Source organism: Canis lupus, chromosome 2 (genome assembly GCF_048164855.1).
Source record: "Canis lupus baileyi chromosome 2, mCanLup2.hap1, whole genome shotgun sequence".
Taxonomy (NCBI): domain Eukaryota; kingdom Metazoa; phylum Chordata; class Mammalia; order Carnivora; family Canidae; genus Canis; species Canis lupus.
In genome coordinates, this window is record NC_132839.1 from 16,782,167 (window position 1) to 16,796,693 (window position 14,527).

Below are 14,527 nucleotides of genomic sequence, written 5' to 3' on the forward strand. Positions count from 1 at the left end.
TTGAGAGAATTTGGGTGACAAAAATATGTTTAATTGCATTATCAAGGCTAATATGTTCAATTTTTCCACATGTTTCTCTGGATTATCTGGAGTCTCGATCCAAACACGTGTGTGTCTCCTGTTACACCATAGTTTATAACTGTAAACTGACAGGTTCCTATGATCCTGATTAAGAAAGATTACTATTACAGAAAGTCTAAAAATTTCTCAAAAACTTTCCCCATGCCTCTAAAGGGAAAAATGCCTTTAAATAAATGTGAGACATTCTCATCTTTGAAATATGGGTGGCAAAAAAAAAAAAAAAAAAGGATAATGGTGGTTATTTTATGATTACTTATTAGGGGCTGTAATAATATAAAATAAAAGACTCCAGGAGGTACTCCCTTTCAAAAATTGAATACTTTCCTTCCTTCCTTCCTTGTATAGAGTGACTGAGTGGGAGTCTCTTGAATTGTTCGTCTTCCTTTTATCTAATATTCTATTAATCTCCAAAAAGATCAGTTTGAGTCTGGGAAAGGGTTTTTAATCAACACTTCACAGAGCTTAAAGCTACCCTACCTAAAGCGTCAGCTTTGTTAGGCGGTTTTAGATTTAAAGCATTGCAACTGTCATGCACTGTACTAAAAGTAAAGAATGTACACCAAGTGGAAGATGTTGAAAAGAGGGAAATAGCACAAAGTCGATTAACGGAGATTCGAGAATAGAAGTAGCCATCAAAGCATTCCAACGTTTATCTCGAAATCTATGTAGAGTTAAAAAAAAAAAAGCAACAATGATAGTTTTAAACCTCACACTTAGGAGGGATGAATGTTGATTTAATTGATTCATTTGGATCAATGTTTTTAAAGTTTCACACCACTGATCTTTCATGTAGTGATGTCTTTAGCAGTCAGTGGTCTGACATGAGCCTTCTCAGATTTCATCAGTGGGACTCTCCATGACATCTAAAATTATGCAACAGCCTGTGCAGTGGTAACTTTGGAATTGGGAGACCTCGATGCCAAAGAGCATGGTTAGATTGAAGAACTCTTGTTAATTCTTAGCACAAAGGTTTTAGAGAGTGGTAATTGTAAATGAACCATAAAGGTTAAAGTCACCAAATATTATATATAGTGGGCTTTAATTGCTAGATAGGAGAAAGTCATCCTGAAAGTTTGACCATTAACTGGATACCATGCAGAGACCAGTTATTTTCCTTCTAATGTAAAAAAAAAAAAAAAAAAAAAAAAAAACCTTGAAATTTGACTTAATCCATGAGGCCTTCCAGGCAACTTTTCCCAGCCCTTTGCCCTGAGATTTGTGAAAAACATTTCACTATATTCTTCGTATTGTTGGGTTGAGTTCTACTTGAAACAGACATGAAACATGTTTCTAGAAAGAAATCTAGGGAGGCCCTGCATTTTTCTTTCTAGATCATTCAGCTTTTCTTTCTTGGCTATTCCATAGGGTAATATGGGAGACTGTCATAGGTAAAATAATGTTGAACTGTACTTTGTAACCAGCCTGCAGTACCAATACAAAGAATCTGAAGTGAAAAGACAACCAACACCCCAAGAATGATATGTCTCTTTTTAAAGTTTACAATTTGAATAATGAACTTGGATAGAAACTTGGCAGGAAAACAAACCATGGCACCATCACATCACCAACCATTTTCACTTTTCTGTCCAATTTCAGAGTGCATGTGTTTGTGAGTATTTCACTAGATCAGTGACAGCTCTTTATTTGCATAATTATATGCTCTGGTCTGAAGAGAAAACTAACCCCCAAATTTCATGGGTCACCAAACTGCAACAATCAATGTTTTATCACGTATGCTAAGCAAAATCTAAGAAGCTATATGAAGTTTCTTGGGGAGTTTTTACTCCTCAGAAAATTAAAGAGTTTTCCTCTTCTGAATAGATTCAAAATCTTTCCAAGTTCTTTGTAACTGAATTCTGTTTGAAGGCAAAACTAGAGATTAACATGTAGATCTGGATCTTAGACTCACTAGCATTACTTCAAAGTGGCTTAAGAAGAGCAGCATTTTTGGAACACTAAACTTTTAAATTCTAAGTACTGCCCATGCTATAAGGAAAAAAATTATTGGTCTCATTATGATTAGTCAAAATGAAGCCTGAATTAACTACAATTGACTATAAAGTTGATTTCCTTCTTTGAGATAACTCAGGGTTTTTTTTAAAGACCTAATAGAAAAATATGTATATATGCATATGTGTGTACACACATGTACATGTACATACCCATCCATGGGGCATCCATATGCCCATCCCACCAGAAATAAACAATATATACAGCATGTGTATGTCTTTGCAGTGCCTGTGACATAGTGGGTACTCCATATATGTTGGTCATGAGGATTGTCTGTAAACTTATTTTCTTCTAAGTAAATTTTCATGTTCAAATTCTTCAAGGCACTGTCATAAATATTTTAAATGCCTCAAGTTCATTTGCATCTGTAAATTCTGTTTGTATATAATGTGCATGTGTGTGTAAGGTGGCTCTATTTCATTAAAGAAAAATTGATTTAAACTCTTGGTGTCTAGTTTGTAGGCAATCTGCCAGACTTGAAATACAATAGAGCATACAGACACATGCAGAGAGTGACTGTTTGTTATGGAGTTATTAAAATCCTGGAAAATATGTCTTTACCTAGGCACTTAAGGGATATACTAGGTGCATTATTTAATTCTACTGCAAAAGGACATAGGCATGAATCTCACTTGAAAACCTATAATGCATTACCCTTATATTTGAAGTGACCTGTTTGTAATGATATATTAACAGTTTCATTATTAGGCAATTCAACTGCCATCACGAAAAATGTTAAGGGGGAAAAAAGAGACGTCCAGGGAAAAAGTTTAAGGATTGCATAGTTTTGAAGTATTTTATTCTATGAGAGATCTTTAGGTCAGGCATTAGAAATTTTCTAAAATATTCGTATTTTTTCAAGTGGGAAACTAACTTCTCCCAAGTTTTTACTCAGAGTTGAATTACAAATGAAAAAATTTTCTTTCTCTTTTAGTCTGAAAAACTTAAACATCTGCTTATCAGAAACGCCATCCACAATCACCCCATCTCACCTTCTCACTGCCTTACCAAAGTGTTCACCTAGTTATACTGCTGCACCACCCCCATCATCTACCTCCCCAGAAATTGCTGTTTGGACTGAAGGTCTCGGATTCCTCTAGGTGAAAAATTCCTCAGAATTGAATCTGTAAAGACAAATAAATAAAGTTTAGCATTTTTATCAAACAAAATGAGTTGGTAGGCAAATGAGTTAACGCTGCTGTCTAAGCAGTAAAGACTGAAGGGGGAAAAAGCAAGCGTAGAACCCTCCTAGATTACTGTTTAAAGATCTGTAGGTTGAAGACCTATATGTCTGTGAGTTAGATTAATTTGAATTTTCTTTTTTTAAGGTAAAAACTCTTAAAAGGGAAATAAAAGACAATACCATATACCTAATTACTTTTTCCCCCTCTTTTTGACCTTTGTAGGAACCTTGCTGTGTAGGAGTTTCAGATAGGGCTCTCAGTTTTCTACTCTGCCTGGGACACAGAAAAATCTGTTATTTCCCACTGAATTCCACACATGAAGGGATTGACTCTGTAGCTGAAAGGCCTAGGCTATTTCTTTTTATCATTTTCATTCATTTTTGCTGAAGTACCACCTACTCCCACTGTGACTGAACAGGGTATTTCTGATCCAGTTCATGTACCACCAAAAAATTTTCCAAAGGTTTATTTTCTTCTGTTTTTTTTTAACCTTAATTAAATAAATGGCTCTTTTTCCAATAAATGTTCACACCTTCTCTACCTACTTAGATCATCAGGATTTACCAACTGAAGAAATATTGATAGTTTATTGTGGTGGTTTTGTTTTTTGGTTTTTAGTTGGTTTGTTGTTGTTTTCTTTTCTTTTCCTTTGCCTCAGTAAATTACTTAATATCATCCCCTGGAATAACCAGCTCTAAAACCAGCTCTAAAAATAACCCGAGCACAGAGTGTCATGATTTGGCTTTCATACAGTTTTGAAAGAAAAACCATTAAAATTGCATTGATCTCACAAATATTGATCTAGTGCCTGATATCAAATATCAAATGAGATGCTGTCAGTTGCTGCTGATCATTGTGTCAGATGTTTGAATTTTTGTCCTTTTCCTTCTTCATTGTCACATGGATTCAAGTTGCCGAGGCTAAGTAAGATTTTCATGATCAACACAATTCAGATAAATTTTTTTCCTCCTTTTCATATTTCTGGTAATAATTTATCTGAAATTTTGTTACATAATTTCATATATGTATTTATAGATAGACCCTTTAGAAAAACGTGTTTTATACAAGTGTATAATAGTTTATATATTTAAAGTTGTGTGTGTGTGTGTGTGTGTGTGTTTTACAAAAGTGTGATTGACCTACTAGGTAGGTTATGTTTCCATTTAGTTCTTTATACCCATTTTGAAATAATTTCTATCTGCATCCTCCTTTCTTCCTGGTTATCTGTCTTTTAAGAGACCAAATTTCTTTTAAGAGCATGCAGTTGTTAGAGTGCCATTTTAGAACTTAGAATGAAAGCTTAGCCATTTCAAATTTACACACACACACACACACACGCACGCTACAATAGGTAAGTCGCTCTTGTTATTCTTGCTGACAAAAATATAACTGCAGCATTTGGCCAGCGTAGAGTTAGGAGAATTATTTAAGTGAAATTGGATCTATATAGTTTTAATACTTTCTCAATAAATCCATGTTATCTAACAGGCTAAGTCATGCTCTGCTTCTATATCCTATCAAATCTGGAAATAGCCTAAGTGCCTTTGGATACGTGTGAAGTCTCAAGTCACCCTTTTTCTTCCCGCCTGCCTCTTTACTTTGTACAGAAAAAAAAATGATGATTACATTACTTTGAAATATGGAACATTTTAAGGGGAAACCATCCCGTAATGACCAGCTAACGGGGCTGTCTGACTAAACAGTACAGACTGGGAGGTAGAGCAGAGCACTCCTAGAGTACTGTTTAAATTATACAGCCTCGTGCGTATTTTTCACATTCGCGGGAATTTAAAAAAAAAAAAAAAAGAAAAGAAAAAAAATCCCCTGCCGCAGGAGTGGCTGGACTGTCTTTCCCCTTTTTACACCTGATCTTAGTTTGGGTCCCGCGAAGGGCAGCGCCTCGTGCCCAGCACCATGGACAGCGCCCGGCGCCCCCTCCCCGCTCCCCTCCGCCAGAACCCCGAAGTCGCGGCCCTCGCCGGACTCCTCGCCCCGACCACTCCCTCGCCGTAGGGAACTGGCTCTTGAAACCTTAGCATCTGAGCCCAAAGCGACAATGAGTTTAAAAAGTACACACTTTGTGGGTGGAGAATCCCGCTTGCTCCACGCCCGTGCTAATCAGTGAGCGTGCCCCGGAGTTGACACACCAGTCCCCCTGCTCCCCGAATTTGCATCTACTTTAGGATGAAAGCAGCGCCACTCTCAGCCCTTTGGGTGGTGCAGGGTCATCTCACCCCCCACGACCATTCCCTGCCTCGCTGCACCACCTCCCTTCCAGGCTCCAGGTGAAGAGCAGCTGCCGCAGGAGCACCTTCTCCCCGGGCTGGTGATCTGTGCTCCAGGAGGCGCACACGCAGCCCCCGGGGCCCCCGGTCCCCGCGGCTCAGCCGGGGCTGCTGCTGCCGGGTGGGGGGTGGGGGGGCGCCCAGGTCCCGGGCGGCCGCCGTGGGGGGGTGGTGCACGGGGCGCCCGCCCGGGGCGCGCTAAGGAGCCTGACAGCAACGTGCCTGACTCCCTCCCGGCCCCTACCGCTTCCCCCACTTGCAGACCTCACCTCCTACAGCTCCCAAGGTCCGCGTGTCTTCCTGTTTGGATTTTTATTTATTTATTAATTTTTTTTTTTTTTTTTTTTTTTTTTTTTTTTTTTTTTTTTTTTTTTTACTGTCGCGTTAAAGCAAAGTACAAGAACTGGAGATCATTGCCTTGTGGCGTCTTTCTCACTGCACCGTCTCCCTAGCAACCCTGAAGTCACCACTCCTAAGACAAAACTATAGTTTCCAAAGCTTTCAAATTGCACCTTGTTTGACTGAAACTCTCTCCTCACTTGTTGGGCTTTGAGTAAGATCCCTCCTCTCCCCCCTGGAACCCCAATCTTGTCATCTACTCCCTTGAACCGACTTTGAGGACAAAAACAATAAGGTTAGAGCAGGTGAGTCGGTCAGAAGCAAACTGGTACTAAATATTGATTGTGCCAATATACTTTCCAAACTAACTTCTTCCATAACTTTCCCAGAAAGGGCCAACAAAGAGAATTAAGGAGAGAACCCTTGTATTTTAAGTATTTCTTTTCCTCCTGTAAAATAGCCTCGATAAACCGCTTTCAAAATTGCTTTTGTAGAGTATCACGGGTTACCATGCATCTCAGGATAAAATTATTCTCTACTTGGCATGCCATTGCAGTGAAAAATTTCCTTGAATTCCTCACTACAGTAGCAATTTAGCTTCAAAACACTCTATTTTTCTATCCCTTAAAATATACAAACATTTTATTAAATATTTCACAGATTAACCATTTAGAGTGTTTTCTCACACACTGCTGCTTTCACAAAGTTTCCTCCCCCTCCCCTTTTTTAGTGTGCAGAATCACTGCTGAGTTCTCTCCAAAGAGAATTTTCCTTCATAGTTTGGTCATTCTTGCGGTCTCAAGAGTCGTTTTGCCCAAATACTCAGATAAGTCTCTGCTCCTGGAGAAACTCGGCCATGCTGAGAGCTATTTAAACTACTGATGCCACCCTGCTACGAAAACTGGGGAGAACGTGGGTGGACGGACGAAGTTTGCAGCTGAAGTGTGCAGGGTAGCAAAGGGACCTGTTGAATAGTAGTGACCCGGAGACTCGCAGATTCCAGATCTGAACCCTCAGCTGAAATAATCTCCATAATGTTTGCATGTCTTTGGCTGGTATATTTTGGGGGAGCTTACATCTTCGGATAAATGAAATATTTCATTCTCACCTTCCTAAGGTTCAGGAGCAAGAAAAGAGAATCAGGTGCAGGGAAGGACATGGGGTTTTCCTTTGTGGGTGCGGGGAAGTTGTGGAGATTTGGGGTGCAATATGTAACACTGAAACTCCTGGGTGCCTACCATTTGTTCTCTCAATCTGGGTTTTGGGGAGTTTCTTTCCTTCACTGGGTATTTCCCTTATGACTTGGAGGATGGGATAACTAAGATCTCTATCAGGTATTTATTACTATATATATATATATATATATATATATATATATATATATATATATTCTTGACACAGCTTCAGAATGACTTTTATGGGTTATTCTAAGTAAATTAGAAACCCTCATACCTGGGTGGATATTTCAGTACCTCATTGCCAGAGAAAAATGTAGAGAAAAAAAAAAAAGCATAAGAAGATCATTTTAAAAAGAAAGAAAGAAATAAAAACCACTGTGATTAGGTGCCCCTGAAAGGAGCTTCTTCAACGATGTTTGCTAACCACCTGTATGTGTTCGAAGAAACTTTCTTTTACAGCACAGATAGCCATCCCCCCACTTTCACCCAAGCTTTTCCCTTAATTCCAATCCTACTCTTCTGTAGGATTGCTGCTGTCCTGTCCATTTTTTCCCTTTCAAAATCTTGTAAAATAAGTTTTCTTGTCTCCTGTCCATTTGTCAATGTCAAATATACACTGCCTATTTAGTTACAGAAAAGTGTGTATTTCATATGTTATAAAAGAACAGCCTTCTTTATTTGGTTTCTTGGAAATCAATAATCTCTTAAACACTTGCCAAGATCCCTTGGGGAAGGGAGAAATGTAAACAATAACTACCAAACTTCAACATGACAATATCGCTTAAAATCTGCAGGATGATCATTTGAATGCGGGGAGGTAGTGGAGACTGACTTCGGACTCCCGCGATTACACAGGAAGGTACCCGAGGTGCCTGATGCCCTCTCCATCCTCTGCAACTTACCCAAGGAACTGGATACCTTAAAGAGTCGGGAGGTAGTTCTAAATTTTCTTACAAGACAGCTGAGTAGCCAGACTGGTCCTCAAATAATTTAGCCAGGAGGCGACTGGATGACCACAGGGAGGTTGCAAAAGGCAGTTCCCCCCAGTAAGAGAAACACCATGATTTAGTCTTTCCTGACATAATTAAGGGCTTTGATAACACTCCTTTATTTTGTCTCAGGCAGTGAAAAAAAAAAAATCACCTACTCCTCTGGCGAATGAAACTTTCAAGAAACTTGAAAATAAATCGAGTTTAATTTCTGCTTTTTAAAGTGAGTTATGTATGCGAGGAAATGGAGCACGAAAACAGCTGAGCTCCACGTTAGCTCTCCAGCATTTTAGCATTAGAAGGAAGACTACACCTCGTTTTCAACTTAGCCAACTTTTGAAATTACAGGTGTCCCCCGTAGATAATACCTGATTGGATTAAATTCCCAGGAGCTTCTAAATTAAGCTCTCAAGAAGATAAGAAAGTCTATGAAATCTCTTGAGGAAACAGTTAGGAGGGATTTATAAGCGTTTGAGGATCCGGTGATCCACTGGAAGCACAACTCACTCAAATTTGAATTTTCATGATCAACTTTCAACCCTGAGAAACAAGAGCCATTTGCTTAACTTAATCTGGAACATATGTTTGCAGCAGTAGCAGGTTTTTGGTGTGTGGCTGGGGCTGATCAAGTTGTAAATTTTCCGCTTTAGGTTTTCAGCGCCTGCTAGTTTCAGCCTAACACCTAGAGAGAGACTTTGCGGGGTTCTTCACCAAAGCAGCCAAGGTTTGATAAAAGGTTTCCAAACCACACAGCTCTGAGTGTTATTGATTTTCCCAAAGGTGGAACATTTCCCTACAAGTTAGTTCTCTAAATCCTAAAAGCAAGTAACAAGTTAAATTCTCTTTTGTTAAAGTGTTTGCAAGATGTCTGTATAGAGGTTGGGGTTTGGGTTGTTTTTTTTTTTTTTTTTTTTCTCCTTCCATCTCCCTTCCTCACCTGCATCCTCATCTTTAAGGGACACACAATAGTGTGGGAGCGGTGGGTGCAGAGAAAGTGACATCTTCATTCGACAAAACAATATCCAATTCTTTCTGGCTCATCTTAATTTTGTTCCATCAGAAACTTAGAACTATTGATTTTCTGTCTCTTTGTGCTTCGGCACAAAGGAGTTTTAAAAGGTGTTTTGAATATCTGAGAAGAGTCACTAGTGTTTGAAATAAATATACATTAGGATCCATAAATCACCCTTCCTGTGAAACAAGCTCTGTGTAGGCTTTTAGGACCAATATCAAAACACATCTTCTGTGCGTATGAATTTCAGTATTTGTGTTTTAAACAAATTATGATACTTTTAAATCAATTAATGGTACACCACAAATGATAAATGAGGGCAATAAGTTCCCTAAGATCAGCCTAATTCATCTTGAAATGGGAATGGGTAGTCATGGTGAAGTGGGAGGTGGACCCTGGTGGTAAACCTCAAGGACTGCAAATATCCACCTGGACCTGCTGATTTATCTTCTTCCTGAAAACCTCAATCAGATTACTGGAGGAAAAGTTACTCAAGTGCTTTCTGAAATGCATCACAAAGAGTAATTGAGCCATAAATATGCCCTAAGTTCAGGTGCAGAGTTTCACTGAATTTTAGGATCGCCCCGAGTAGGGTGGGGAGCTGCAACCTGCGCTGCCCGGCTCCGGGCGCGAGGGGTCAGACCCAGGGCGGGGGCAGCGCTGCGAGCCCCGGGCCCCGGGCCGGCTCCCCGATCACCCACGACTAGTTGAGAACAACGGTGCTGAGAAGCCGCTCGAAGTCTGAAGTGGAAGGTCCTGAGACACCGAGCGCCATCTAGCAAGCAAACTTAGAAGCAAAGTGCGCCGAGTCCAGCCCCGAGCGGAGACCAGGGAACCGGGGGGCCAAGAGGGGCCTGGGGGCGCCCGGGTCACCTGAGCGCCCCCCCTGCGGCGCCCACCCCTCGCCCCACCGGCCGGCCCGAGCCGACCTGACTCCGGAGGTGACACGGAGCCCTCTGCCTCCAGCTGAGGCTAAGGGGACAGCTGCTCACGGGGCTGCTTAGGGTCTCTAATTAGGACCAGCGGCCTTGGGGTCCCCCCGCCCCCCCAGGCCCCCCCAGCCGGGGGTCTCCCTGCTGCACCTTCCCTTCCAGCCGCGGACGGAGCAGCGCCTGCAGGGCTCACCTGGAGCTCACCTGGGGCTCACCTGGGGCTCACCTGGGGCTCCCAGGGCCCCCAGGGCCCCCCGCGCCCCGGAAAGCGCGTCGCCAGGCAGGCCCAGCAGGACTTGGGGAGTCGTCCCGAGCTTGCGAGGCTGCCCGGCGCCTCCTGCCAGCCCGGCCGAGCCACCCCTGAGCCGCACAGGACACGGATTTGCTTAACAAGCCACGGAAGGTCATGGAAGCCGAACGCTGCCTCCTAAACATAAACAGCACAAGCTCAGTCCTCTCTGGGCACCGGGGTCCTTTGGCTGAAGAGAAGTCAAAGGTAGCTCGGATGCTGCCAAACGCCTGTTAGTTTGTAGCTTGAGGGGAAAAACAGCACTTTTTCCAGTTTTTTTTTTTTTTTCTTTTTAGGTTTAAATGATGTTATCCAATTGTATGAATATTCTGCGGACCTGGGCTAGCAGAACAAAGCTCCTGAGATTGTGATGCGAAGAAAGTAAAGAATAAGGAATAAACCTACTGGTTTCTGTATAGGCAAGAACAACATATTTCCCTTGGAAAGCAGTCGATCCGAATTCAAAAGACCAAGAAGTCTCCTCTCAATAATAGGTCTGCTTTCTAAAGTACTTCTGTTGATCCCTTCCAGAATTTTACTTTCAGATTGGGAGTGGAGGGACAGAAATCCAACGCACATATATGCTAGCCTTAAACTATCCTAATTTCCTGCTATTGATGATTGCCTTTGTCATAACTCATTGATTCACACTGTTCTTAGAACACAGAGCCGAGCTTGGGTTTTCTATTGTTCTGGCCCCTGCCCCAACCCCACACATACAATTTTTCCCAGTGAAGTGTTTTGGGGAAAAAAAAAAAACAAAACAAAACAAATAACCACCATCACCACCACCACCAACCAACCACAAAAGAAAGAAAGAAAGAAAGAACCCTTAGAAAATGACTATCACAACATTCCAGTTGAGTTTTAAATGCTACTCCCCCCTCAGGTTTACTTCTCAATGAAAACAGGCATAACAGATATGCAATAACAGATCTCTTTATTTTTCCACTATGCCATATCCTGGGCGAAACAGCCACATTGAGAATAAAGGAACCATTTGATAAGAATATGTTCAATGTGCTCATTAAAATATCTCCACAGGTTAGAGTATTTACAGAAAAAAAAAAAACACACACACACACACACAAAAAAAAATCATAACCCCTCCTCCAACAAACCTAAGCCAATAAAGAGAGGATCTGAGAGCTTAATCGACAATTTCCAAAACATCTAAGACATTTCCACGAAACCTCCTTGCCTCCTGATGCCTGAAAACATATATGTAAGGCTCTCAGGATGGCAAGTAGATACAGTCACATGCCTCGTCTTCCTCTAGGAAGTTCAGAGAAGTTCCCAGGCCAGTCTTGCCTCAGCTCACAATAAAAATTTAACTCTTTTTTTTTTTTTTTTTTGGTGTCTTGTTAAATAGCACATTTCTCCCATCAAGGTCTTCTTAAACACTGAACCTTCTCCTAGACAGGGTACCCAGCTGTTTAATTTAACATTGATTTATTGCTTTTAAAAGTAAATTTACACACATGCCAGCAGCGCTCCGTTTTGTTTCCCCAGACTCTGAGATTTATTTTCTACTTAGCGCTTGTCTGACAAAACAATGTCCTTTAACTTTATTACACATCGATGAGGAAATCTGTCTTATTTTTGCTTGGATTTATTGCTGTGTTGCTTGTGGGGACTTTTGTGATCCAGAAAGGCTGAGGTCCAAAAATAAATAGAAAATTAAACAGAGTTGATCACAAAATGATAGTCAAAACCTAGAATATGGCCCAGCGTATACCAACCTGCTGGGGGGTGCGGGGAGCAGGAGGGTGAAGCTCCCTTCGTGAGGACGGTGACTCGGGAAGAAAACAAATTACTTTAATGGGCAGGTAGCATTTGAGAGTGAAGTAGCCAAATCTGAGTTCTGTAAAATCTCCAAGTTCTTGGTTAAAATGTATTTGGAATTATGGGGCAGGGAGGTGCATCTGCAGGACTTCCCACCCTGGGCCGCCTTACCTCCGTGAAGAACTCCCAATTACCACAAGTTCGTGATGACTGAGCCCAAGGGAATTAGGATGGACTTTGAAGCAGCTTTTACGGTACACTTCATCTACATTTGGGTTTTCTTTAGTTCTCATTAAAAGGGCCACTTTCTTCTTTTCATTGATATACTGTCTTTGTGTCCTTCATTTCACACTCTTTTAAAAAGTTCTCTCATCAGATCAAGTGCAAAAAGGAGGGATGACATAATAACCATCATAATCATGATAACAACAACAAACAACTGGTACTGTGGGTTTAAATCTTTTTAAAAAGAAAGTTGTCTTCTCTCTAAGCCATAGCCCTTCAACAATTAAAGACAAAAATAGCCAGGGTTGAGAATGGACATAATAAAAGTGTTTCTAAGATCAAATTACAAATACAGGCAGGCTTTAAAAATCCATGGGTGAGAGAGATGAGTTGTCCTCTCCCAACCTGATTTTTCACAGAGGCATCTAATGATCACCTTAGAGGTGTCCAAAGAAGGGCACTGTCTCTTTTCTGCTAAGAAGCAAAGACCTGACAGGTTTGGGTGCTGGGGCGAGGGAGGAGTTTGGAAGGTAGTCCCTGTCTTTCCCTCACAAACACACCGTCTCTAACCGAAAGACCTCTGCCCGGGAGCCTCACTCCCCTGCTGCCCCACCCCGTCTGGCCTGGGAGCCCCGACCCAGGTCACAACGTTTCAGCAAAATTATTTTTTTCTTCTCCAGCCCCAAAAGAGGCTTGAAAGTTAACAGATCGTTCCTTCTCCTGAAACCCATCAAGACCCGTCTTGCACACGCACTTCCCACCTAAAAACAGAAAGAAAGGGAAGGAAAAGGGAATAGGGAAGAAAAAGAAGGAGGAGGAGGAAAAGAAGGGGAAGGATCTCGGTCTTGAAAAGGGGAGGAGTGGGAGTCACTGCGAAACCTGGAAAATTCTCCTATTCATATCAGGACTTTTTTTTTCTCTCTCTCTCTCTCTTCCTTCCCCCTTCCCTTTCCTTGTTTGCCCTTTGAAAAGGAGTCCTGTCACTCAGAAGGGAGCTGTGTCCTCGGCCTCCCCCTCCGCCGCCCCCGCCCCCCGCGGCCCTGCCCGCGCTCCGCGCCCTCCGAGCGCTTCCCCAGCGAGAGCGGAGGGGACAAGCGGCTCCTCCCGCGCGCGGCCCGTGGCCTGGGGCGGCGGGGCCCCGGCTCTCAGGAAGCCCCCTGCGCCCCGCCCGCCGCCCCCCTGCGCCCCTGCCGGCCCCGCCCCTGCGCCCTGGCCGTCGTCCCCCCCCCCCCCGCACCCCGACCCTTGCACCCCGGCCGCCCCCCTGCACCGCGGGCGTCGCCCCCCTGCACTCCGACCCTTGCACCCCGGCGCCCCCCCTGCACCCCGGGCGTCGCCCCCCTGCGCCCCGCCCCCTGCACCCCGCCCCCTGCACCCCTGCCGCCCCCCCCTGCACTCCGACCCCTGCACCCCGGCCGCCCCCCTTGCACCCCGCCCCCTGAACCCCGGCCGCCCCCTCTGCCCCCAGGCTGCACCTCCCTGCACCCCGGCCCCGCGGAGCCCTTTGTCAGCCCCCCCGCTGCCCACGCGCGGCCGCGAGGCTCCAAGGGGAGCGCGGCTCGGCTCCGGCTCCCCGGGCGGCCCGAAAGCCCGAGGGCCGACGCCTCCCGAGCGCTGGGGAACCGGTAGGCGCGGCCGGGCCACCCCCTACGTTCCCAACCCGAGGCACAAAGGGGGGCGAGAGGCCCGAGCAGCGCGCGCCTCCGCGCAGGGGAGTAACCACTGGGCTGACTGCCCTCCTCCTTTCCATTCCGCCTCACCAGTTTCCCCGGCTTTTCTCTCTCTCTCTCTCTCTCTCTCTTATCCTCTGCCACGCTCAGAGGCTCGGTGGGTGGGAGTGTGTGTGTGTGTGTGTAAATGTGTATGTGTGCGTGTGTGCAGTTAGGTGGAAATTTCATAAGAATATGTTCTACACTTATAAACTTGCCAGGATGGGGGAGTGTGCTCTCGAGTAAATGCACTGGTGGGAGAGTTTAGGCGACTTATTTGGGAGGAAATAGGGGGTCAGATTTGGTCTAAGTGGAACATCTGCAAAACATTCAAGCAGCTTATTCAACAAAGAATCTAGCCATTTATTGTAGAAATAATAAAAAGCCACTAATGATTATGGTTCCCACCCCTTCCCCCAAAAGGCCAAATCCTAATGAAATAATTCAAAGGTAGGCCTCATTTCCTAATAGTGGAATTAAACAACAACAAAAAAGAGCCCAACTAAACT

General features: G+C 43.6%; 1 protein-coding gene across 2 annotated transcripts in view; it reads left to right on the forward strand.

Annotated features, from left to right (window-relative positions):
- The window catches only part of ARB2A (ARB2 cotranscriptional regulator A), a 413,754-nt gene extending 403,094 nt beyond the window's left edge, over positions 1-10,660 (forward strand). Inside the window, exon 11 of one of the 2 annotated variants that reach the window (XM_072791354.1) lies at positions 10,596-10,660. In XM_072791354.1, the coding sequence (XP_072647455.1) occupies positions 10,596-10,645 (50 nt within the window). In that variant the 3' untranslated portion in view covers positions 10,646-10,660. Of the gene's footprint in view, positions 1-3,025; positions 3,046-10,595 lie in introns of those variants that run through there. The other variant, XM_072791426.1, reaches the window with a different exon arrangement.
- The last annotated feature ends 3,867 nt before the right edge of the window (positions 10,661-14,527 follow it).